Here is a 26,745-nt window from a genome sequence, read left to right on the forward strand (position 1 = left end):
GTATATTTCTGTAATTTAGGTTCTCGTTAACGATAAATTCAATAAACAAAACAATAAATATGGAAGTGGGTGTTACCACGGGGTGGGTTTTTTGGCTTCATTTTGGTGCTACGTCACCTATCGGTGCTTTCCTTGGAAGTCGTTGCGACCGTACAGTGGGCGGTCCCTCTCAGTTACCAGCAAATCTCAGTTGGCGGTACCTCGCTCCATTACTAACCAGTCAGTGATTGGCTGTTAAGAGTTAAAGGTACCGCCCACTGTACGTTCGGTCCCTAGGATCTAAAAGATCCACCTTTCCATCGTGACGGTGACGCTCGGGCGACAGCAACGGCAGAGATCGTTGCGCTCTCAAAGAGGGAAGACGCCGGCAACGCAACTGGGCAGTAATTTAACGATAGAGAACATTGTTAAATATACGGAAATTGGTAGCTGATATGTTGTAGGGGAAATAGTCCATTTGCCAGTTGAAGGAATTCTTTCCGCCCAGAAGTGGCCACTGCGCATTGCCCCCAACGCTCTCCCGTTTCACCCAGTTCTGGTTCTGGTCAGCGTCATCTTCTCTCTGAGGTGAGTAAAGTCTCCAGATGTAAGTCGCTTTACGGTATATATCGTCAAAGTCATTCGTGCAAATCCAAGGCTTTTGAGACGTCTTTCTACGTTGCATTTGGGCTCCATCGAGGAGAAGGGGATCCGTCTCGTCTCGTCATTCTAGCCTCAGCACCTCCGTGTCAGGGTGTGGGGGCGACCCCCACACACATGTGGACCATCGAGTGCCGCTGATGTCTTTATGGCATGTTGAACACATTTAAGAGGAGGGTCAAACTTCCTGATATTGATAAGCGAAGACACTATTGATCAGTGATTTCTGAGGCTGTTCTTTCTGTAGTGTTCCGGGAGGCTAGACTAAACTCGTCAGTGTTTAATATCGATGTGTTTGTTTGACCAACGAATCCGAAAGACTTTTTAGTCAGAACCCTGCCAAAATAATGCCTTGGATAAAAGCAAAGGTCGATTTTGGTAATAGGCTACTGACAAAATCGATGTCTCCCAAAGTTGCATCAAAATTCAAAGTGCATAATCTCTGAAATTATATGACTATTTCCAACAATCAGTAAAACCCCGTCTGTTTCCTATCTTCCATTTGATGCAAATGAGAATTTTAACTAGGCTGGATTGTATTAAACCAATGGGACAGACTTCCATGTATGTGTGTCATGAGTATGGGTTTGAAAATTCGCCCTCAGAGAATTGGATCAAGATCGATTACGTTTATACCATTTGATACAAGGTGGACCATTTCTGTTGTGTCATTGGTAATATTATAAAGTCCTACAGGAGCTAGCAGGATTGTGTCCGATCCCCAGTCTGTGGCCTACCTTTAGGCATCCATTAGCAGATAGGTAGACCTAGTAGACCTTGACATGTTTTCAATTAATCACTAGTAAATTATCCTGGGAAATTAACAAAAGACCAGCAAAACAATCCCGGATTTAAACCTGAAATGTATAACAAATTTAAGTATGGTTTTTCCATGAATTACATATTGTCAGATCTCTTTATGTCTTTTAAAACACTGGGAAAATAGACTGCGTTGGTCTCACCACTACATTCAGGAAGTCTTACAATGGGCACCTGGGCCCTTAGCTACTGAATAACCCCAGCAGGTACATATGGAGCCAGTTCCTCATTTTGTCTAGTCGTCTAACCACAGGGATGACCTCATCCTGTGTAGATATGACTTCCTGTATCAATACCGCAGCTACATTTACCGGCCAAAGCCAGGAACTGCGCGTTAACGTCCGTCCATTATGTTACTCGTTCCTGTTCCTGGATGGAGATTTTCTTCTGACACAGACAGACAGACAGACAGACAGACAGACAGACAGACAGACAGACAGACAGACAGACAGACAGACAGACACTGCTTTAGCGTCAGCTATGAGGTTCTGCTCAGCTGGTTCAAGTTCATACACTGGAGTATATATAGAATACATAGTAATACATATATATAACCTGATCCATTTCTATTCTTATCTTAGATTCAGGAAGTGTGTGTGTGTGTGCGCCCTCTTTCAGAGTGTTGCTCTTTTCCACTGTGAGGCCTGCAGGTTTGACATTAAACATTCAGCAACCGACCGCTGTCGCACCTGAACACATCTCTAATTATAGCACCCTGCAGCCCTAACCCCATGATACCTGGACCGTGTGTGTGGACTGACTTACCAGGGGAGTGGTGGTATCACTATAATTGTATGTATCATACATTTGTTGCTTTGCTAAAGTACACTGACTCACACAGGATGGTTATTACTCCTATTATTTGAGAAAACCGTGTGCGTGATATCTCAAATCCCACCTGCACTTCAGTCGGGGGTGTCCATGGCTATTTTTGGTAGTATCTCTAAATATTGATGGTATACTTTACTGATCTTAGCCTCAGCTGGGAGTGCAGTCGTCAAAGGTGTCTGGGGCATAATGGTTGGGACGTGTTGCTGTGTGTGTGTGTATATGTGCGTGCGCTCTTTCCTCTGTCGCTAAATAGACTGGCTCTCTGTCAGTCTCCTGGTCGATGGGTGACAGAGAGCCATGTTAAGGAAGTGTTAAACATTCACTGTATAGCGTTGCAAAATAGTGACTGAGATAGAGCTGCATATTCATTCCCACCCCCAAACCCCCCCTCACGCAAACCCACACCTTTTTTAATCTGTGAGACAATCGAACAAATGGAGTGGTGAATATGTAGACGGTAAACCACAGAGACTATGCTTTTCTCTCACTTATATTGGTGGCAAAGCATGTTTTCACTAAAAAGGTAGGATAGAATGGCGGAGATTGTGTGATGTAATATGGCCTGTGGTTAGTCCATTAGCACCCCGGACGGTGTGATAGTGTGACAACTGGAATCAAGGTCGTCACACGAGGAGGGACAAGGGAGTCAATAGATAATGAAAGAAGAAGGAAAATGTCTGTGACGGCACATTACTAAAAAAAATAATAATTCCACAAAAAAAGGATACGTAAACAATGGTCACTCACCCCAATCGTGCTCTCTAAACCATAAGGGAAGAAATACTTCTACCTATTTTGTCATTGGACGCAAAAGGATGTTTGACGTCAGAGAAAATACTCTTTGCTGTCTCTTTTCGGAAAAGACCACACACAACAACACACTGAGTGAGCAATTTCTATCTTTATCATTTGTGATCATCCTGTGACCTTGGTGGAGAGAAACAGAAAGTCCGAACACACACACGCACTTCCTCCAAGAACACACGCACACGCACACATGCACACTCTAATGTGTATTTTTCATAGCTACACTTTTCCAGTTTGTTGTGTGTGTGTGGGACCTGCTTCTGCCTCATTGCAAGTTGCTTTGGCTGTGTGTGTTTGTTTGTGTGCACGTGTGCACATTTGTTCACATCCCAGCTGAACAAATGCCAGGGACACAGTGCATGTTGACATTTAGCATGGCAACATTGGGCCATGGAAGAACAAAAGACCACAGAAAGGTAGATAACAGCCCCCTTCAAGGCGTCAGAGTCTTATGGTAATCAAAACCTTCAACATTAACATTATTGTTAATGTGTTTGTTCACAAACAAAGGGTCGGTGGATGGCAGTCTGGTTTTTCTTCTTTGGTCAATAAAGAGTGGGCGTGGAGACCGTACTGCTACCGGTTCAGTGTGAGAACCCGACAGAGGACAGAACTACAGTAAGGCAAATGTATACAGTTCAATACGATACACGCAGAGGAAATTCCCAGACCAAGATTCAGCTTTTCCTGCCAGAAAGACACCTTGGCCAGATTGAATGATCCCATGAACTAGAGAATCATTCAGTCAGTCAACCAGCCAGTCGTCCCCTTATTCTGAGACAAAATATTTTAAATGGCAAATTAAGTATTTCTGAAGATAAATACAGAGAAACTCTAACAGTGAACCACGGCAGAGGATTGGAATAACAAGCTTGTTTCAGAGACTGAGGCCAAAAACAACATTTGCTCTCAGGCAAAAAGCTGTTTATGAAATAATGAGAAACGGATGAGGAGGTCCTCCCTTAAAGGGACTCTTACCTTTGTTGCATTTTTACACTTTTTTTGGATAAGGTTAAATTGGTATTAATAAGGTAATAACACTCTAATATGCAAGACAGACCCACCAGGAGTAAAAACAAACAATTATTTTACTCTCATAATATTTAGTTAAAACTTCAACCAATAAAATTCTTCGGACCGAATGACCTTATTGGCCGACAGACCTGTCTGTTTGCTGCATGGATATATAACGTTTTCCGTCTGCTTCTTGTGGCGCATTCGGGCCCGCGTCATCAAGGCGCGTCCTCAACTAGAGGGTTTGTTTTGATTCCACGGCAGACAGTAGCGAGTAGCGACTGACGATGGCAGACCAAAGTGGTCCACGGCGTACTGAAACTGCACCATTCAGTCCGATTAGGGGACTCATCTCGGACTCAGACTCACAGAGTTACCCTCCTCTGGAGCCTCAGGAAGACCTCCAGACTGTTGGCCACCAACTGCACCATTCAGTCCGACAAGGGGACCCGATTCGGCCTCAGAAGCCAAGTGGTCCCGCTCCCCTGGATGATTCTCAGGACCTCCAGACCGTTGGCAACCAACCGCACCACTTAGTCCGATTAGGGGACCCGTTTCGGACTCAGACGCGAAGTTGTCCCGCTACTCTGGAGCTCCGGGAAGACCTCCAGACCGTTGGCACCCAACCGCACCACTCAGTCCGATTACGTGACCCATTTCGGACTCAGACGCGACGTTGTCCCGCTACTCTGGAGCTACAGGAAGACCTCCAGACCGTTGGCACCCAACCGCACCACTCAGCCCGATTACGGGACCCATTTCGGACTCAGACGCGACGTTGTCCCGCTACTCTGGAGCTACAGGAAGACCTCCAGACCGTTGGCACCCAACCGCACCACTCAGTCCGATTACGGGACCCATTTCGGACTCAGACGCGACGTTGTCCCGCTACTCTGGAGCTACAGGAAGACCTCCAGACCGTTGGCACCCAACCGCACCATTCAGTCCGATTAGGGGACCCATTTCGGCCTCAGACGCTACGTTGTCCCGCTACTCTGTTTGTAATGCTCATACACCTTTCTTATACTCAGTGGGACCACTGTCCTTCAACATGGGGCCTCAAAACGGTATCACACGAAGCCCATAAAATTACAGTGAGCCACCTGCTAAATTTCTTGTTTACTAGACCCCTGGTAGATATTATGACCCCTGGGAGTCTAAACATAACCGATGGGAGTCTAAACATAACCCATTGGAGTCTAGAACTTTTGTACTGTAGCGACCCTGGGACAGTTAAATAGTTTGTGTGTTATGTGTTACATTATATTTCGTTGTCCGCTATGCCAGTTGTTCTATGTGCATGTATTGTAATGTTCTTCTTGTCAATCAGCGTGGGGGCGAATCATTAGGTCAGCTGGGGGAGGGCCTTGGAAGAACAGGAGGGTGGGGGCCTGCACGCGAGTGAGACCGTGTTGGGGGTTGCCGGGGTAACCGGGGTTTGTTTTGTGTCGGTTTTCTGCCGTTGGTTACAATGTTACGGGTTTCAGTGACCTGGTTTTGGTTCATTAAAACTACCTTCAACTACTAATGACTCGACATCATTATGTCACCGGCGAGGTCGTTACAGTACTCTAAAAAATAACGCTTAGGGGGTGGAGCATTGGAGGAAGGCGGGATGATTTGAATGTGCTGTAATTCTCAAATGCAACAAAGGTATGAGTCCCTTTAAAGCTAAGTACAAAACACACTTCCTGAATTCAACTCGAATTCTCACACTTTCAGTCGGAGTTCATTGAAGAGCATGTACTGTGATGCAGAGGGAAACATCCCAGATAATCCTTTTTTTTTTCAAGAGAAGGATGCAAGGAACACATCATAGTAGCTGCTTGTGTGAAAGAAAAAAACAGAAAGAGGGTGATCTAACTGACTGTCATAAAAATGAATATGCAGTACATATCGGCTGTGGAGACCACCTGTTCTGTGTAGAGATCGCAGCAGAAGAGCTCAATCGCTCTCTGTCTCCAGATCCTAGATTAGGCAGGTTTTATGGAGCACTTCTGCAAGCAAGCTAATTAAGTGCGCCACTGATTCTATATCCTCTTGCACAGCCTTCAGTCACGGACTGCATTTGTATATTACCTTTCTTAACCTCTGCTGGGGCTCCTGAAAGCACTGTCACATGCACTCATTCACATGGACATTTACACACCGGACAGATTAAAGCAGTAGTGTGTGTGTGTGTGTGTGCGTCTCTGTCTATGAGTGTACGTGTGTGTTGCGTGTGCTTGTCAGCAAACCCAGAGACCACCCCTGTAACATAATATGTGTGTTGTTGGCCTATGCATGTTTATGCACACTTGGGACATCTGTGTAATTTTCAGATGTTAGGCTGGTTATTGGGTGAATTAAGTGTGACGTCTGTGTCTTTAACCCAAAATACCTGCATCAAGGGAGAGTGACAAACATGCCTCATAGACATATGGTCTTCTTTCAAATGATGACAGAGACACATCCATACACCCACGCACATTAGAACCAATCAAGAAAGATCACTTAGATTACCAGAGTTGGCATAGCAACCCCTAAACCACAGTGAGCATCACTTTGTGGGGATATTGGTAGCTGCAGGACATCGTCCATCAGCCCTCCACTGCTAGGCCAGATCTCCACATGGAACCCTGAGCGCGGTCTGATGCATTGTTCAGCAGTAGATGTCTGCCAATGGAGTCGGATCCAACTACCGGGACGTTCCTTGAGGTCGGTACACTCAGTGCCAGTCTATTCGTTTATGATGATGGGAGAAAACACAGACAGACATTTCTTCCCACCGTGATTTGAAAAAAGACCAAGATCATGAAGCATACAAACAGCTTTTATTTCCAAAAGCATTCAACATGCTTAATGGTGTAATATTTCTTAAAATGACTAGGCCTATGTTATGCATTTAGTTGAGTTGTGTACTTATATTATCCAAAATGTTTCCAAAAATGTTCAAACACAGAGAACTCCGTTGTTTTATTCAGGGCAAGTGTGCGTTTCATTTGGTCTCCTGTCAATGGCGTCATATCTCCAGTACCCCCTAACTTCCGGGGCAACCCTGGAAACAGTTATTCAGAATGGCCCTTATTTATTGATATGATATTTCAATATTGATCAAGCTTCCTATGATGTGCTGCCACCTAGCCCATGCTTACAGAAACGTTATAACATCACAATAGCGTTTAATACAACCCTAATCTTATTTTTATTATTCTGCTTTGATAACATTGCTGTTTTACCCCATCATTGAGCTACCACAAAACGTCAGCTGTAAGATAACGTTTTGAAGTTAACGTCATCTCTTATAACGTAATACAATACCACATCCGTTAAAAGGATTTCTGCCTAGGTCACGTCCGATATTTTTTTTTTACCGGCAATGGTGGGGAAGAAAATAGTTCCCCAACAGACAACAGATCCCAGCTAAAAAAAATCTCCAAAACATGTCCCGGAGAGCGTTGCATACAATAGAGCTGAACAGAGCCAAACATGGATGGACAGGCCGGGAGGCAGACAGGCCCACAGGCGGTGAAGGAAACACTGCAAGATGTGCTAGCAAATGCATACGTGAACACACATAGGCAAGCCCTGTCTCGTGCACACATATTTTGGATCGAGGGAGCTGTCTTAAATCAGGGAATCAGGGCACCAAAGTGTGTGTCTGTGTGTGGGGAGGAGAGAGATGCATTTCAACAGATGTAGAGTAGGAGTAAGGTCTTGGTCTCTTCATATCCATCTGCCATACACACAAGTATCCGCTGTGTGTGTCATTCTATGAGACAGACGTGTGGATAGCAGAAAGAACGCAGACACGATACATACGAGCACACGCCTGGCTTTGTATGTACGGTCCCCGACTTCATTATGATGAACAAGTCAGAGCAAACGTCCATATTTGGTTGGGTTGAGTCACTCAGGGCTGCACTGTGTGGACACTCAGATCCCACATGCTGATACCTCAGGCAGCATTACGCACACTTTAGGTGGTTTATCTAACACAACCCTGTGTGTGTTAGTATGGGGGAAATCCGGCCAAATCATCATAGATTCCGAGATGTACTTCAAGGTAGGTTTGCTTTGGGGGTTGTGTGTGGGTGTTATCACCTCCTCCTTGGTACTCATGCCATGGTGGTCTGAGCTCCCCCCCCCTGTTCATAGAGGAGGAAAAAGAAGTGTTCTGTCTCAGGAACACAGATAACAAGCTGGTCACGTTGCATTCTGAGCTCTCTCTCTCTCTCTCTCTCTCTCTCTCTCTCTCTCTCTCTCTCTCTCTCTCTCTCTCTCTCTCTCTCTCTCAGATGTAGGAGATAGATTAGATGAGCTATCTCAAGCACCACTAGTGTGTGGTCGATGGTGTTTCCAGGCATGCTGACTTTGACTGACTGTTTTGCTGATCGTATGTTGGATACAACTGTCTGCTCTTCTCCTATAGCAATTCCACCACACCAGTGTGTTGACAGTAATTACCGTCAATGTGCTGTAGTTGACAAATTTAACTGTGTGCGTGTACATACATACATGTAATTTATTTCTTTAATTTAACGTAAGTGTGTATGTGGGGGATTCAACGTCTCCATAAGTGCCAGAGTCACAGAGCGAGCCGCTGTTTGCCTTGCTCATAGTGAGCGTCGCCATGGAAACCGCACTGGCAGTGCAGTGTGAAGTGGAAGAAGAGCTTGTGGTCCTCCAGAGAAAGAGAGAGAGAGTGACGACAGGGAGAGGGAAAGAGCGAGTGACATTAAGCTTCAAAGGAAGAGATAACGAGAGAGCTCACACTGACGGAGAAGGCACCCGTGAGCAGGGAAGAGAGATAGAGGGCGAGAGACATTCAATGACAGGTGAGCGAGGGCTAGTGAAGAAGGGTGTTTTTTAATAAATCAATGACAGAGTAAACAGACAAAGACTAAGGTGTGTTTGGGGTCATTTGAACACTGGTTCTCTGTGCTTCTCATATCTCAGTCGTGATACATTACTGGCTTACTATTAATGGGATTGTGTGTGTGTGTGTGTGTGTGTGTGTGTGTGTGTGTGTGTGTGTGTGTGTGTGTGTGTGTGTGTGTGTGTGTGTGTGTGTGTGTGTGTGTGTGTGTGTGTGTGTGTGTGTGTGTGTGTGTGTGTGTGTGTGTGTGATGGTGAGCTTGTGTTAGTCTATTACGCCTGCCAGATTATATCTTCCAGTTCTTTTGAGTTAATAGAGAAATGTTAAAGAGGCGCTGCAAGCAAGAGTGTATTTAGTGAAGGAGGGAGGGAGGAGGGGAGAGGAGGGGAGGAGCAAGAGAGGGGCAGGTCTCACTGAGCATGCTCTTTGTGTTAACTTCCTGTTCTCTCTCTTTCTCACACACAGGACAGAAACAGGGAGAAGGAGAGACACAGACGACTGAAGAGGAATTCTCAGAGGAAACGGTGGAATTACGATTCTCTGACAGACCAGCGTTTCCCTCCGTGGATCGTACCATTTTTCTACCCTCTCTGAACAGAGATTTACTGTTCTCAGTGTCTTTCTAAACCAACTGGACAACAGTTTGTACTTTGTTACTTTGTATAAGCTCAGTGATACAATGTTTTTTAATGTTCGAGTTTTAGAGTTGCCCTGTTTCGGTTGAGCTGAATTCCTCTACGAGATCTGTCTGTCCTGCCGTGGCTCTGCGTCAGGATCCCTGTGTTGTGACAGGTAGACTGACGTTGTGAATTCACAGTAACTCGAAGACGTCATATCTGTATTTGCATTCCAGCTCTGCTTTCCCCAGAGGACGGATCCTCGCCTGTGTGAGTGGGTGAGACACAGAAAGAGAAAGTGTGTGTGTGTGTGTGTGTGTGTGTGTGTGTGGTCAAAAGCGTAAACCTGTAGCTTCCAGTGCAGGCGTGTAGCCCACATCACAGTAAAAATATGGGATCGGAGAAGGACTTGGAGTCGCCCCACGCCTCTGTGAGCGCCACCCCGAACCCAAAGTGCCGTGCGTCGGGCAAGCGCCCGGGACGCATCTCCTTCCACAGCCTCTTCCACGGCAAGCGCAGCTCCAGACGCACCAAGTCCGGGGCGCCCAGCCCCAGCATCGTCCAGCAGCTCCACCACCACCACCAACAGCTGCAGCAGCTCCTCCCGACCATCCCCAACATGCCCTCCGCCCTCCAACACCACCCTGCCCCCGCCGTGGTGCCGGCCCCGGCCCCGGCCGCCTCCACCAACGCCTCCGCCAACACCACCACTGGCGCCGCCGCCGCCTTCGTCGTGACCTCCCCCTACAAACCGCTCGCCTCCTACGCCACCACGGCCGAACCCGGCAGCCCCACCCCGTCCCAGGCCCTCTCCTCCAGCCGGGCCTCCCTGGCGGTGGCGGGCGGGGGCCCCGGGGAGGCCGGGGAGGCCGGGGAGGCGGAGCAGCTGGAGTGCCCCCTGTGCCTGGTGCGGCAGCCCGCCCGGCAGCTGCCCGCGCTGCACGGCTGCGGCCACCGCTCCTGCCTGGGCTGCCTGCGGCAGTACCTGCGCATCGAGATCACGGAGAGCCGCGTGCAGCTCAGCTGCCCCGAGTGCGCCGAGCGGCTGGTGCCGCGGCAGGTGGCCGACATCCTGCAGGACGCCGCGCTGCTGGAGAAGTACGAGGAGTTCCTGCTCCGCCGCTGCCTCGCCTCCGACCCCGACTGCCGCTGGTGCCCGGCGCCCGACTGCGGGTAAGAGACGCGAAAAAATCAATCAATGTTCGCGATGCGGCCGTTATGGTAACGATCGCTGTATTGGTGATCGTTAATGTGATGATCGGTTTGCAGTATAGGGCGGCGACACACCGGGCTGACTGCCCGATTTGCGACGGTAAATGAGGTCGGGGGTATTAATCGGGCCGACGCGATCAACCGAAATGGGAAGTACACACCTACGCGATTACAGCCGACGCCGTACGCTTGCGCGAGATGATAATAAAGTAATGTCTCCAAAACAACAAGCGCCGCTAATCTGTATTGTGGTCCAAAAAAAACGAAAACCGGAAATACCAGGTCCGCTCTCTAGAACAATACACAGGGCTTGCTATCATCACCAGAAACGATGGATGATGTTGATGCAAAGATACTGGCCTTGTCAGCTCTTACGCTTTTTCTTTTGGAAGAAGAAAGTGGTAAGCGAAAAATAAGGAGAGAAGTTAGACACACTAAGTGGGTGAAGCTGTGGATACCACTGCGAGCAGGCTATGGAGCTTATCCGAATTTGTGTCGGGAACTTTGCTTTTTCAAAGATGTTTTATTGTAAGAAGTAATAAAGTATAAAATGTAAGAAAGTAGTAGTAAGTATAAAATACAAAAGGCATGCAATATCAAAATACAAGTAAACTTAAGATGGTATGTTTACCATCCTCACTTCCGTGCTTCACTGATTCGCTAGTCAAGCTGCTAGCCCTCCACCAATCAGAATGGTAAAAGACTGAACGATGGCCAATAACACATGTCGAATCGGCTGAAAAGAACGCAGACGTGGCCGATTTCACCGTACACACCAAAGAGAGAGACTCATGTCACCGACCTCTCAAGTCTAACCAACGCTGATATACGGCCCAGTGTGTCGCTGCCTTTGGTGATCGTTATCTTAATGATCGTTGTATCAGTGATCAGATTAAAAAAGTGGTAAAAGTGTGCGGATATGTTGGGCCCTTCTTTCCTTCTTTCTTATGTCAGTTAATTATTCAAGATCTTGCAGGACGATACCAGGAAGATCAAACCATCCTAACCGTATCTCCTGGCCTCACTAAATAATGTTTCCAACATGGTTTATCAAAATCCCTTGATTATTTGGTCGCATATCGGGGACGTTTTAATGAAGCCATGAGAGATGGTAACGATGGTTTGATCACCTTTATGGTCCTTTAGGGAAACTATCACTTTAACCTGAAGTGGCCTTTTGGACCAGGAACCAATCAGCCATTCACGATCAGTCGCCAAATCTGAATGACCTGCTTCATATTTAGTCTCATATCATCATATCAATATAATAATCACCTTTATCTGTACGTGATTGTTATGATCATTCTTCTGTTTACAAACTAACGTTCTTCTTTATTTACTAGTGGTGCTCCATTATCTGTGTATGATTAATTTTTGTTCTAAGTCCAACAGTAAAAACATTTCACAATCTTACCTTCCAGGGAATATAGGCTAACCCTGGAGTCAGACCATAAAAAACAAAGAAAAACATCTCAAGGTTTTCATTTGGCTCATTATTTTGTTTGGATCAGCCTCATGATTAGCAGGAGCTGAATTTAATTCAAATACTCCACAGGTCCAAACCTGTGAGAAATGGCACGCACTCACACTTTACCACAGAAGGCACACACACCCTTTGATGACTTGCAGGTTTGTTTACCAGGTTGCGTTGCCAGAGATCTTTAATATGTTCCTTCAGTAACTGACGAGGGGGAAACTTAACCCTGCCGTGTTAATCCACCTCAAATGGGCTTTCCCTCTCCACCACTTCCTGTTCCTGTTAGACAGCAACAGGTAAATCCAGTTACTAGTTGATTTGGGTTTTAAAGTGTGGCGATTGTTAAGTGTTTTCTACCATACCTCTAGAGCAAAAAGATAAATTATAGATGTAGGCCCTGGCTCAAGGAATGCTGAGTGTTAGTCCTAGAATCTCCTCCCACCTCCTCATTCCTCCCTTTCATGCCCAATCTCGGCCAGAAGATGCTTTTCCTGTCGATGTATTCTGTTACCTCAATCCCTCCGTTTCTCTCTCTCTCTCTTTCTCTCCATCTGTGTGTGTGTGTGTGTGTGTGTGTGTGTGTGTGTGTCTGTGAATGCTTATCGAAAGGAAGAGGAATGAATATGACCATAAATATCCGCTGTTTTTGGGGGTTATTTTTCTGGCAATGTGGTAGGGAAAGTCCTTGACAGATTGTTTTTGTTAAACAAAAAAGTGTGTGCGCGCGCGTGTGCGTCTGTATTGCTGGAGTCAGCAGCTCTGTCGTGGGCAGGGGATGACCTAGATATCTACAGGGGACTGTCCAGGGTCTTACACCAGAGCTGTGATTCACTCGAACTGGCCCAATTACCTTAACAGCAGGTTCAACTGCTTATTCAGTGGTAGACTTGTTTTCTGTAAGAGAGAAAGAGAAAGAGAGAGAGGTAGTGTGCTTGCGGGTACAAAAACAGAGAGAGTGAGAGAGAGAGAGAGATAGAGGGGTCGTGGGAGGTAGAGAGAGGTAGGGAGAGGGGCAGGGAGAGCGAGAGCGGTAGGGAGGGAGAGAGAGTAGACCTTGGTTGTTCATAAGGGAGTGAGAGAGGAAGAAATGCACGGTCGGCCAAAGGCCTGCTGACCGCTTGCTACTCTTTAATTTATCGCCTCTTTCTAGGCTTCTATATAATGAGAGAGTTTATCGGCTTTATCAAGTCTGTGTGGTGGGTGAAGAGCAACACTATCCTGTTGTCTCTCTCCGTCTTTGAAAGCTGACATTTTACTGACATCATATTATTTCCCAAATCAAACTTGGAGCTGGAACATTGTGTTGTATTACCCCGAACACAATACAAAGTCAAACCTGCAAATGCACTTGGACAGTGTGGTGCCCTACTTTCATCTTTTATTGCACGCCTCAGAGCAATATATTGACAGTTGAAATTCCTTATTTTTTCTGGCAGACCTTGTAGTGCATTGTGGACAGTTGACTGCAAGATTATTGACGGAATATTGATGAGTGTACAGTACAGTCAATAGAGTATGTGATTAATGGATGGATAGAGATATAACTCCATAGGTTTGTGTTGAATGAATACTCTCTATTCTCCCTCTATTTTCTGTCCCTGGTGTTGCTGGACCCAAACAAACACAAACACGCACACGCACGCGCACACACGCACGTGCACGTACGTACACTCTCACTCTCACTCACACACGTACGTACGTACACACATACACTCTCACTCTCACTCACACATATGTCCGCCTCCTTGTCTAGCAAATCAGATCCACTCCAGTTTGACTGACGAGGCAGGGTAGCCAATAGCAATGAAAACAGCTCCCCCAAGCTGCCTACTTTAGCTTCCAGTTGCTATGGATACTATTGATGTGGTGACGAGGTGTTGCCACGGGGACAGGAGTAGATGCCTGATTAAAGAGATCATTTTGTGTGTGTGTGCTTCGGACATAAAGATTTACCTTTGCCATGCCAATCAAGTCCTTTTGAATCCTGAACCTGGAATGTTGAAAGACAGAGAGAGGTTTTTAACTGTACAACTCTCTCTCACACACCCAAAAACAAACACACAACCACGCACACGTACACACTTTAGAACGGTGAGGCTCAAAGTGAGGGCCTGAAGGAGGGTGACCTCATCGAACAGATCCAGACACATTTCACTGCTAACCAATCTCACTCGTCTTCTGCTTACTTAGACGTTATATTTCGACATCAATTTGCTTCCTCTTGCCAAGTGTGATCATGTCTTATTCAAATGTTGATAATGAGTCGTATCTAACTTGACAATGTTTATGTCTATTGAGACTTTGAACTTTGTCTCTCTCTATCTCTCCTCCCTCCCCCATGTCCTTATCCTGGTCACTTTCTCTTTCTCTCACCTCCACTATCCTTATCGCTTCTGTCACTCTCCCTCCTCTCCTCCCTGTCCCTCTCCCTCTCCCTCTCCCTCTCCCTCCTCTCCTCCCTGTCCCTCCTCTCCTCCCTGTCCCTCCTCTCCTCCCTGTCCCGGTCTCTCCTCTTCTCCCTGTCCCTCTCCCTGTCCCTCTCCCCCTCCCTGTCCCTCTCCCTCTCCCTCTCCCTCTCCCTGTCCCTCCTCTTCTCCCTCCTCTCCTCCCTCCTCTCCTCCCTCTCCCTCTCCTCTCCCTCTCCCTGTCCCTCCTCTTCTCCCTGTCCCTCTCCCTCTCCCACTGCCTCTCTTTGGTGCAGCTTTGCGGTGATCGCGTCGGGCTGTGCCAGCTGTCCCAGGCTGGTGTGCCGCAGGGAGGGCTGTGGAGCCGAGTTCTGCTACCACTGTAAGCAGGCCTGGCACCCCAACCAGACCTGTGACTCCGCCCGCCAGCAGAGGGCGCAGTCCCTGCACACGCACAGCAACCACTCCCCCAGCTACACGCAGGAGCAGGGACCCGGTGAGTGCGCTCCTGGATGCGTGGAGACAGACAGGCAGGCAGACAGGCAGACAGGCAGACAGGCAGACAGGCAGACAGTTAGACAGTTAGACAGGCAGACAGGCAGACAGGCAGACAGACAGACAGACAGACAGACAGACAGACAGACAGACAGACAGACAGACAGACAGACACACACAATGGGATCACATTTTCCATCTTACTCATGTCTTTTCCAACCCGTTTACACGTTACCAATGTGTGTGTGTGGTTGCAAACACGCACGCCAGCCGATTTCTCCTCATAGCAGATGGTTTTCCGATGTATGTTTCACACCTCAGAGTAGCGCTCCATCCACCTCCTTCCATCGACCCCCATTTCATCAACACACCACAGTAGTCATATCCCGCTAAACACCAGCTGTTATTTATATCACGCCCCGCCGTGCGACGGCCAACAGTCTCCCCTCGCCGGGGTAGGAGGGGGAGGGGGGGGGGGTGCGGTCCAAACGCAGACACACAGCGGCCGCAGAAGACAGTAGAGCTCCGACAGCGGCCCAGGCTCAGTGATAACGACCCGCTGGAGTCGGGTTCAGGGAAAAGCCGGGAAATGGTCGGTCTGGACGAAACGAGGCCGAACACCGAGTCCCCGGTGCCTGATACAAACTGTACAGAGTGTGTTTGTGTGTGTCTGTGTAATTTGTTCTTATTATCTTTGAGAAGAGCAGATAGTGGAGGAGGTTCCGCTAACAGCACGATACAAACAATAACAATTTCCACATTCTGTGTACAGACACTTACACAAACAAACACACACACACACACCATCTGCCTTGGCAAGTCACGTCAGATTCGTTTTGACTTAAGAGAGAAGCTGTGTGTACACAGTGACACAGGACCTATTTGGTCTCCATGGCGACCGCTTTAAACTGCGTCGGTGAAACAAGCTGTTGTGATCGGCCACAGCCTTACTTTAAAGGAGGCTTAAAAACACACACGCACGCACGCACAATCCAGCTGACCACTGTGCATTGCGGTCCCCAGCTGATGACATCAAGCCCTGCCCGCGCTGCGGTGCGTACATCATCAAGATGAACGACGGCAGCTGTAATCACATGACCTGTGCCGTCTGCGGCTCCGAGTTCTGCTGGCTCTGCATGAAGGAGATCTCCGACCTGCACTACCTCAGGTGCCCACACGCGCACACACACACACGCACACCCAGAGGGAGTTGTAGACACACACACACGCACCCACACACACGCACACCGAATGTTAACCTGCACATTATGCACACAAACGCAGACAAACACACAAGAAAAGATACACGTGCAGATCCATGGACACATACACAGAAATCCACTCGTGCATTACTATACACACAAACACAGAAGTACACGCACACAGGCAGATACACACACAGACGAATGCAGAAATACAAACACACACGAATGCATGCACACACCACACACACACACACACACACTGTCTCACTCCTAGTCAGAATACAACTTTAACCCTTGTGTGTGTGTGTGTGTGTGCGCTTTGTATGTGTTTGTGTGTATGCTGTGTTTGCGTGTGTGTGTATGTGTGTTTATGTGTGTGTTTGCATGATTGCTGTGTGTGGGTGTGTGTGTGTCTGCCCAGTCCGTCCGGCTGCACCTTCTGGGGGAAGAAGCCGTGGAGCAGGAAGAAGAAGATCCTGTGGCAGCTGGGAACGCTGATCGGCGCTCCCATCGGCATCACGCTGATCGCCGGCATCGCCGTGCCCGCCATGGTCATCGGCATCCCCGTCTACGTGGGCCGCAAGGTGAGCCTCCTCCCCCTGGCGGGGGACACTCGCCTCCACCTGAACGTTTCTGAGGCACTTTAAACCAAACCAAAGAGGCTTTGTATGGTTTTACACTTTTTAAAGGGAGGAGGAAGAAAAGAAGGTGTGTGTGTGTGTGTGTGTGTGTGTGTGTGTGTGTGTGTGTGTGTGTGTGTGTGTGTGTGTGTGTGTGTGTGTGTGTGTGTGTGTGTGTGTGTGTGTGTGTGTGTGTGTGTGTGTGTGACACAATCTTTATGAAAGGAAAGGTACTTTCGTTTCTTTTGTAAGGGTTTGTTTCTTTTCAGAAAGAAACCACAGATGAGAATATCCAGCTTTAAAGCAATACATGGGAGTTCTTTCACAACTTCAAAACTTTCACACACATGCTCACCCTTTGACCAGATTGTGAAACTATTTCCATCTAGGTTTCGATATCTTTTGAATGAATTCCTGCTCTCATTTTGAAACCCGTTTCGGAAATTCCCTGAAATGAGAGCATTTACTTTCAGTTCCTGAGCATACCAAATCATTTGAATCCAGTAGGTCATTTGCATAACTTATTTACTCCAAATAATTGAAAAATAATAATATGTATTTGGAAATATCAACGCACAGAAATAGCTTTTTTATTTATCTTACTCTTCCAACGTTTCTAGGTGTTAAACCAATGACTGCATACAGAATCTGACTGCTGTGACCTCTGGTGGCGAATCTGGGTAACTGCAGATAAACGCAGTCAAAAAGCAAGATGAGCGTAACCTCATATATATCAGAGGATACCTCAGCTCTCACGCACGATGGAACCACTAGTTCATGTTTGTCAAACGGACCGGTTTAACAGATGAAGGAACGATAAGATAACACTATATTGATCCCCAGGGGGGGAGGTTTGGGTGTAACAGTGGCCGACAGATGTCTGGAACGCTGACGGGTATCGGTTTCAGATCAACAGATACCCATGTCTTCAGTTCAACATTCTATGCAAATTATTTGAGAGGTGAAAAATAACGTCAGCTCCCGCCTGTGTTGCCCCAGATCCACGCCCACTACGAGCTGAGGAAGGCGTCTCGCCACAGACGCAACTTGGCCATCACAGGGGGCGTGGCCCTGTCAATCATCAGCGCTCCTGTCGTGGCAGCCGTCAGCGTCGGTTCGTTGCACATTCTCCTCTGTCCCCATTCTCTTCATCCACTGAAATATCTTTCATTTGCTCTTTATTCATTTAATGGAAATAAATGGATCATTAAAATATTAGATTCATTTACGACATTAATATCATAATAAATTGTTATTGTATTTTTCATATTATATTCATATCCATATTTTATATTCAGATTATTTTATTAATAGCTTGAGCTTTGTGGGACTAACGATGATCCTATTATATCATATAAAGATGGACTGTGTACGAACTGTATTGAAAAGGAGGCGAGCGTTTGGCATACTGACTAAAGTGTAAAGCTCCCCCTGGTGGTTAGACCAGCACAATGCATGGCTCTCGTGCAGTGCTGTCCCGTTCAGCCCTGTTTTCCTTCCTCCTCTGGGCGTCGGGAGCAGGCATCGGAGTGCCCATCATGCTGGCGTACGTCTACGGAGTGGTGCCCATCTCGCTGTGTCGCGGCGGCGGTTGTGGCGTCAGCCGAGAGAAGGGCCGTGGCGTTCGGATCGACTTCGATGAGGACGACGGACCAATCACAGGTAGCGGATGTTTTCAGTCGCCTTCCTTCCGATTAGGTGATTTAAGAGTTTTTGTTGATGATTTGAAGGTTGACAGTTCTGATATAGGGTCCAAAAGGGTCTTAGTAGGATATTGTGAGAGGCCAAACCACAGAATGTCAGGATCACAAGGTGTTCATTGAGTTTCTTCTTAATGCAACATTTTAAAGTTATCTTATGAGTGAGTCTCATGCTGGAGCAGGGGAATGTTGTTTTATTTAAGTCAGAATTATTCCAAAAAAACGTGATTAAACCACATTTCCTCAAATCTCATCCATTCTTGGTGTCCCTCTAGATCTGTACCATATTTCTCCCTTATTTATTATTATTTATTGACATATATATTGTAACACGCTGTTAGTTGTGTACCTCCAAGCGGTCGTCCCACTGCTGCTGTAACAACCCCTCTCTCTCTCCATAGTGGCTGACGCCTGGCGTGCCCTCAAGTCCCCCAGCCTCGGGGAGAGCAGCCTGGAGGGCGCCGCCAGCGGCCTCAGCACCACCACCCCCAGCGAGGGGCTGTCTGTGGCCCCGGGAACCCTGGGGGACGCCCCGCACTTCAACACCCTGGCAGGGGGCTCTCTGGGGACCCGCACCGGCAAGTACAGCAGGTAAGAGTCAGTGAGTAAGGGAAAGCATCCCTCCTCAGTGTGAGCAAACCTGCTACGTGGTTTCGTTCTGGCTAAATGCTAGCATCCCTCCTCAGTGTGAGCCTACCCGCTAAAGGATGTCTCTGCTCAATGTTAGCATACCTGCATTTGATGGTATCCTTGCTAATTGGATGTAAAACTGCTAAATTATAACAAATCTGCTATCTTAATCACTCTTATAGGTTATGGCTCTTTCAAAACATCCTTCTTATCCATTGATGCATGACTAATGTCAACACAGAACACAGAGCATCACTAATGAAAATGCATTGATATGAAGTGCTGTTACTATAAACACATGAGAAGTTCATCATTGAATCATTGAATCATTGATGACGTTGGACAGCTGAGAGCTTCTCCCAGCCCACTCTGAGGTTACGGTTAGTAGACCAGGGTGCGTAGAGCTGACTGGGCTGGCGGTCCACAGGCTGGAGGTGCAGGTGGGGGAGCTGGCTAAGGAGAGCACCCAGAGGGACACGGGCAGCCTGGGGGCCGGCAGTGACTGTGCGAGCACCAGGGGCATGGCCGGCTCCATCGTCTCCGCCTACACCTTACCTGACAGGTGAGACATCATCCTGAGGTCTCTTATTTGAGTTTGATTCTATGTTTTCAGCGTCTGGCCTTCTGTCATCTCTCTGGATATTCCTCTCTTTTTTTTGGTCTTTTCTCGGTTATGTTATTTTCCTCTCTGTTCATCATGAATTGATTTAATATCAACTCAACACTACAATTACGCGGCCAACAGATCGCCGCCTCCAGGACATGATTGGTTGAAACAAATATGAAATGAAAAAACTGAAACCAGATTTGACATCGTCTGCTATCAGATTTTAGTGTTACTTACTTGAAGTCGGATTTGTGAGACTACCTCGAAAATTTCGGCCGTTTGGGACAAACCAAACACTTTCCTGCCCTAATATATATCAAACCTATTCTGATAAATAAATATAATCTCTTTATGATATCCTTCCTACTACAGGGAATGCACCAACCTGGAGATCCAGGTGGACATCGAAACCAAACCCAGCCATCTCTGCCTGACCAGTGAGGAGGACCTGACCCAACCCGCTGGCTCCGCTGCCATGGCAACGTGCTCAGGAGGGGAGGAGCCTCAGGACTGCAGCTCCAGAAGGGGCGGGGCCCTGTCCGACTCTGCTCTCAGGCTGTCCCCCTCGGGGGCGTCGCTCAGGGAGGGGTCCCAGGATGTCTCGTTTGCGGAGGGGCCCCAGGACGTCCTGCCGATGGAGGGGCCCCTTGACTTCTCCCTGGGGGAGGGGCCTCAGGACATCGTGCTGGGGGAGGGGCCCCGAGACCTCGCACTGGGGGAAGAGCCCCGGGACGTCTCGGTAGGGGAGGGGCCCCAGGACGTCTCACAGGGGGAGGGCCCCCAGGAGCTCTCAGTGGGGGAGGGGCCCCGAGACGTTACCCTGGCGCAGCCCGAGAGCTTCCGCAGCGACCTGGAGCTGTCCGACACGCAGTCGGACGACATCGCCGAGTTGACGTCGGACGACTGCGACTCCCCGCACCCCAAGAGCTGCCGCCCTGCCTCGTCCGCCTCCCAGACCCAGGCCCCCTGCCGGGCGCTGAACCCCTCCACCGAAGGCCTTCACTGTCCCACCGGCAGTACCGTCGTCCTCTACATCTGAGGGACTCACCCCTGTGTCAGGACGGCACAAAAACTCCAAACTCAACGGACCTAACTAACAAAGCCGCCGCCGCCGCCACTGAAGACGTGGTCCCATAGCTTCCTCCCTTCGCTGTTATTGTCGGTTCCCCCGCTGCACTGTCCGAAGCCACAGAGGCTGCTCCGTACACGGCCGCCCGCCTTTTGTTCTGTGTTCCGGTTCTTCTGTCTTACGTGTGCACCTGTCTGTCAGTTGACCTCCGCAGCGAGTACGTTGTCGGGGAACTACCTCTGAGATTTATAAGATGACCTTTTATGTTTACTACTTGGTGCAAAATGCCTTGGCTTCTTAAGCAAAAAAACAAGAAAACAACACAAAGGAGGAAACAAGGTGTTGCTAAGCACAGTAGTGAGTGAAGGACGTGGGAGAATTAGTGTTGTGTTTCTGACAGGATGAATGAATGTGGGGCTTGTGTGTCCGACTAGTTCTTTATTTTATATTTTTGTATATTTTTTCCCCCTATTTATATGAATAGAATGATTGACGGGTGGTGTGCGTCAGTCTGCATGGTGTCTCGTGTGTGAGGTGTAGGACCACAGTGAACACCCCCCCCTGTCCCCATCTATCTGCTTCAAAGGTTGAAAAAAGAGAATGAAAGATGAAAGCAGAATAAACACACTCAATATTTTTTTGAGCACTCTCCGGCGCAGGGTGACGGGCGACCCGATCAATGGTTTAAACGAAATACAACTGTGAGAAAACGGAAGAAGTGGCAATTTAGTTCTGGTGTACTCCGACATAGTAATTTTTCTACAGTAAATCACCCTGAGAAAAAACCTGGAATTTAAGTACACTAATCCATTCCTCTCTCATTCTCGCTGAAAAAGTGTGTGGTGAAATAGGTTGGGGTGGTTACAGGAGAGCCATGCGTCAGGCGTGATTTCCCTGCGATGGTCCAACGCCAAACCAGTGGTTGATCAACAAGGCCCCATGAGATGATGATGTTATCATGAGCTGCTGACACATAAAGCCGCACATGGTGAATAACTGACTTCAGGCCTTACAGACGTTAGGGGGCTGATCCCCCTCTCACTGACCAACACAACACACACACACAAACCCACACACCAACCTGCCGTCCGACCCACTTGAATGTTGTTTGTAGACATTGTGTGTGTGTGTGTGTGTGTGTGTGTTTCCCCACTGTCATTTATTTTTAAATGAGCACTTGTGCACTTTATCAATTGTCAATGTTATGACCCACTGTCCATTGTCTTTGCGCTAAGCAAGTTTACTTGGATTCCAATCAAATGTCTGTGATAGGAGAAGAAAAGATTAAAGGGACCTTTTACAAAACAATACCACAAAGCCTCTTATGTTGGATGTAAACGTTTTTTTCCAAAAACAATATCTTGTCCTTTTAAATATTTAAATAAATGTAAAATATAACACATGATGTTTATCATGACCAATTTCAAAAAATAATTTTGTGTCAGATCAAGAAACCATCTTTCCATCGCATAAGGCAACTTCTTTGTCTGAATACGCTTTCAAAAAATGTATAACTCATTTTGGAATTAAACTTTTCAAATACTAACGCTGATTTATTTCCTAATCAACCTTCATTTTGGTTTATGGAGTTTATTTGATCCATAAAGGTCTGCGGGAATATCTTTAGCGTTGCAGAATTATCTACCCATACTGGGCATTGCTTGGCTTTATCTGTTTTTATGATACCTGTTACTGCTTGTTTTGACCTGGCCCTAGGAAGAAAACCCTACAAATCTTCCACAGATTAAAATTCAACTTCCTGAAAGAGATCTGATTTGTCGCCAAGAGATATGAAAACAGAGTTGTACTTGTTTGAAGTTTACAGTCTAGATAGATAGCAGTATGTAAGTGTTATCATGGGAGACGTTTAAGGACACTAAGGACTGTGAAAGAAATTGTGGACTTTTGGAAAATTCAATAAAATACTTTTGTTGCAACAAATGTGTTTTGAATTGTGAATGATACAGTAAAATTAAGCCTTTGCAGCTTGTGCAGCATTGCCCCCTGTTCCTAACTTAACCATAAACTATAGACTTGACTGCAAACTATAATATATGAATATAAAATCTAATACATTTTAAATATCAAAAATAGTAAATCATTTGAAAAAACAAAAAAATGCAATATTGAAAGACTGTGCACATTCGAAAACAATTCCACTTATAACATTCTTCTTGAAGGGCTGCCGTAAATGGAGGTCGTGAATACTTTTATTGCGACAAGGGTTTTCTTTGCCGTAAAGCAACAACGCGTACATAGAGGAAGGTTAAATTCGATACAACCGGGTAACAACAGGGTAAATATATATAATCATATGAACATAGAACTCCTTATTGCCGCATAATATGGGTTTCAATACGATGTGTGATAGATGCTAAGGTCGAAACTGCAACAATGTCTTATTGTTTAAAAACTGGATACAATAATAGATTGGTCAGATGTTAGCATCTTGTGTCAAGGGCTCCGAAGAGACTGACACTAGACGGTCGTATATAGTGTGCTTATCGTAATGAACTAATCAACTAATAGATCGGCAACATGTTTCTTTGTGTCTACAAAATCCTAAATAAGTTGTACAGTGTATTTGATCGACGCAACCCTGAACAGCAAGCTAACCTAGACAATGCTAACTGGATACATGATCCATAATAATACCCAGTCAGTATGATGGCTATGATGTATATGAAGAATTCACATACGTCTTTATCGCAGTATCACTTGCAAAGGGAGCCATTTAAAGTATATTTGATTATTCATTCTATTTTGTGTTACACTCAACGAATAGTTTACATTGGATGTACCTAAACGTTTCATGATATGCTCGTATGGCCTTTTTCAGCCTTTAGGAAATGTCTGTTTACCAGGGGTCCAGAAAAATAAACCTCGGTGCAACATACAAGCTCTTCATCTTCGCATTTTTGAGGGTCCACTGTGATATTATTGATGTGCACATGGAACTAGCAAAAAAACAGTTTGAATTCTGACCATGAATCCCTATAGACTTTTTTCATATCTCTCTCTGTCTGTCTCTCGCTCCCTCTCCTTCAGCAGCACCATGCCCTTCATAGACATCCAGTCCCGTCTGGGTATCGACCTGGACCGCTGGCTGCTGCTGCAGAGCGGCGAGCAGCCACACAAGCGGGCCGCCCGCTGCCACGCCTTCGAGAAGGAGTTCCTGGAGTGTGCTCATGGCATCGGCCAGACACGTGCAAAGGTCGAGTGCAAGCTGGAGATGGAGGACTTCTATGAGTGCATGCACAGGAATAAGACGGTAGGTTCCTCCGGAGCCAAAACAGTCAGTGTCCTGGCGTTACCATAAAATAATCTTGTTGTGAATAACATTGCAATTGTATAAATCAAATCTATTCTTTCATATATTGGCCGACATAGGAAGGCAAGAATTTTCCAAAAACCTATAAATACAAAAATACATTTAAATGCCCGTCCAACCCACAAGTATATAATGAATAATATAATATATGTTCGTATCTTGTGGGTTAGCCAAAGTTGAAGGTTGTTGGTATGCTTTCCCAGACCTAATGGTATACGTTGTTCTCAACATTTAGTTCAGAAAGCTTTCCTGATGAATAGGCCAAAGGGTTTAGTCTATCATGAGTCATTTCATTATCTTTAATTGTTCTGGCTAGTGACTTTCCCAATTAGAGTTGGAAATCCTAACTGTACAAAACGTCATATGATTCATAAAACATATTTAACCATGTTCTGGGGATTCCAATATGAATATGGAAATGATACACATTGCACGCATCATTCACTAATCACTAGGGTGATTTGGACAATTCTTCCAGAAACAATTAGTCAGCATTGGCAACTAAGCTGCAGTCTGGTGCAGACAGCCATGACTAATGATGTGTGTCCAAGCCTGCATCGCTCTGCCCCGATCCCGTATTGAAGCCCTGCAGCAAGGGGTAGAATGTAGGCCTGATAAGGGAAGGTCGACTCGAATAAATAGCTAATGGAAATAAAACAAATTCTCCTCTTTACCCCTCACCTGTCTTTCCTAACCAATCCTTCTGTTTCGTCCCCTCCTCTTGTGTCTCTCCCCTCTGCTCTCCTGCCTACAGCACAAGAAGCTGTATGACATCCGTCAGCAGCGAATCAAGATGGAGAAGGAGAAGTCGTACGTCACCCCATCACACCACACCGGCCAGCCGGACAACACCCCTTAGTAGACCACATCCCTAAGATCTCCCCAACGCTGTGTATTATACTTCAGATATCCATATTACTGGTCCAACCTGTACACATTTGCAAATAAATGTTATTATTGCCCCATGTCCTTCTCTCATATTTTTTTGCCCTGAATGGATATATGTCCTGAAAGAACGGTAACTAAATGAAAGCCTACAATTTTATATTATTATTATTATTATTATTATTACTACTATTGGTAGGTTTTCAACCCAAGGTGAATGTACACAAAGAAGCCTACCTTCCCGACATCAACTCATGACTTTTGCTCCTCAGAGTTGTGTTCTGTATAGATGGCTGATTATCGGATAGAACAACGACATTGAGTGACAAACATTTGGTTTGTAATTAATCCATGTATTCACAATATAAATGCCAGACCCTTTTTTTGGAATTGCTTGATGAATTAAGTTATATCTTATGGCAATCTTCCTGAACATTTGGTTCACCAATGCCTGTGCTGCATAAGGGAGCTTTGAATTTAGTGGGTTTGTTAACGATAATATTGCATTATTCATTTTAAAACGACTAGCGAAACGTTTGTACTGCAGTTACAAGCATTGCTACTTTTTTCCTTGAACAATTATATGCAATCACCCAATTAAGTTTTGCTTATAATATTGCAAACATTGTCTGTAGTAATGCAAGCTAGTTCAATGGTTATTCTCATACACCCTGTGGTGCCCACACTTTGCTGTGCTGTGTCGACCATTGCTTGGTCTACAATCTCTTTGCCCATGTTTTGTATAGTGCGAGCTACCCGAACACAGTTCATTAATTTAAAATAATAAAAGTCATCATTGTCAAATGGAAATCTATCATCATTCAACATTAAGTAATGTAACCTAATTCTGAATCATTTGTTAACCCTAACCCTAACCATCTCAGAATCCAATGACCCATATTCCAAGTCACGCAATGGATTAGTGACTAACCGCTCCCGGGAGGCCGTTAGAGCCCCGATGAGAGACTGATGGATCATCCTGGATGCTCTTTGACCTAGCATTCGATTACCAGCTTTTAACCAGCTCACCGCTGTGATTAACGAGAGCGACCCACTTCATTTCACCACAAGATGGCGTTAGAGACCAATCTCTGATTCCTGAAGTGAGGTCAACGCCTATACATTTGTAAAGTTCTCAGTAACATATTGCCTGCAATGCGTATGTGGACCCAGATCCATGTAGGACCTCGAGTCTACTTCTTATGGGGAAAATTAAGAGACCTAGGCCTATGAAATCAAAATAGGTATCGATTTTCCATTGGGTTGTGGGCTCATTCAACAGACAACTGAACAGGTTACGGTGCTTTCACATCATCTCCTTTCAACATCCAATCATTCCTTCTGGATTCAGTGATCACGAGATTCCTGGCTGACAGCCTTATCGAATTTAGTCACGTTTAGTCAACAAGTCATGGTCACTGATAAGGGGAACCGAGTTTATTTGACATGCCCTGCATTTTCTGTAGGTCTGCACTGACCGTCTCCCTGAAACCCCTCAATTCAGCAGCACCACTCATCGTTTAA

The 26,745-nt window shown here is 46.4% G+C and overlaps 2 protein-coding genes across 3 annotated transcripts; both read left to right on the forward strand.

Moving 5' to 3' along the window:
- The first annotated feature begins 287 nt into the window (after window positions 1–287).
- Window positions 288–22,946, forward strand: rnf19b (ring finger protein 19B). Its single transcript, XM_030346768.1, has 10 exons — window positions 288–567; window positions 9,434–10,758; window positions 14,976–15,175; window positions 16,198–16,342; window positions 16,801–16,963; window positions 17,999–18,113; window positions 18,521–18,661; window positions 19,101–19,290; window positions 19,757–19,891; window positions 20,309–22,946. Exons 2-10 carry the CDS (start codon window positions 9,977–9,979, stop codon window positions 20,973–20,975), a joined length of 2,538 nt encoding a protein of 845 aa, XP_030202628.1. The 5' UTR covers window positions 288–567; window positions 9,434–9,976; the 3' UTR covers window positions 20,976–22,946.
- Window positions 22,947–23,191: 245 nt separating this feature from the next.
- ndufs5 (NADH:ubiquinone oxidoreductase subunit S5) lies at window positions 23,192–25,305 on the forward strand. 2 transcript variants are annotated; one of them, XM_030347811.1, is made up of 3 exons: window positions 23,192–23,301; window positions 24,054–24,276; window positions 25,091–25,305. In XM_030347811.1, exons 2-3 carry the CDS (start codon window positions 24,061–24,063, stop codon window positions 25,193–25,195), a joined length of 321 nt encoding a protein of 106 aa, XP_030203671.1. In that variant the 5' UTR covers window positions 23,192–23,301; window positions 24,054–24,060; the 3' UTR covers window positions 25,196–25,305. The 2 variants fall into 2 exon arrangements, with proteins under 2 accessions (XP_030203671.1, XP_030203672.1); XM_030347812.1 differs by having other exon boundaries at window positions 24,057–24,276.
- The last annotated feature ends 1,440 nt before the right edge of the window (window positions 25,306–26,745 follow it).

The sequence above is a fragment of the Gadus morhua genome, chromosome 22, assembly GCF_902167405.1.
Source record: "Gadus morhua chromosome 22, gadMor3.0, whole genome shotgun sequence".
Lineage (NCBI taxonomy): Eukaryota > Metazoa > Chordata > Actinopteri > Gadiformes > Gadidae > Gadus > Gadus morhua.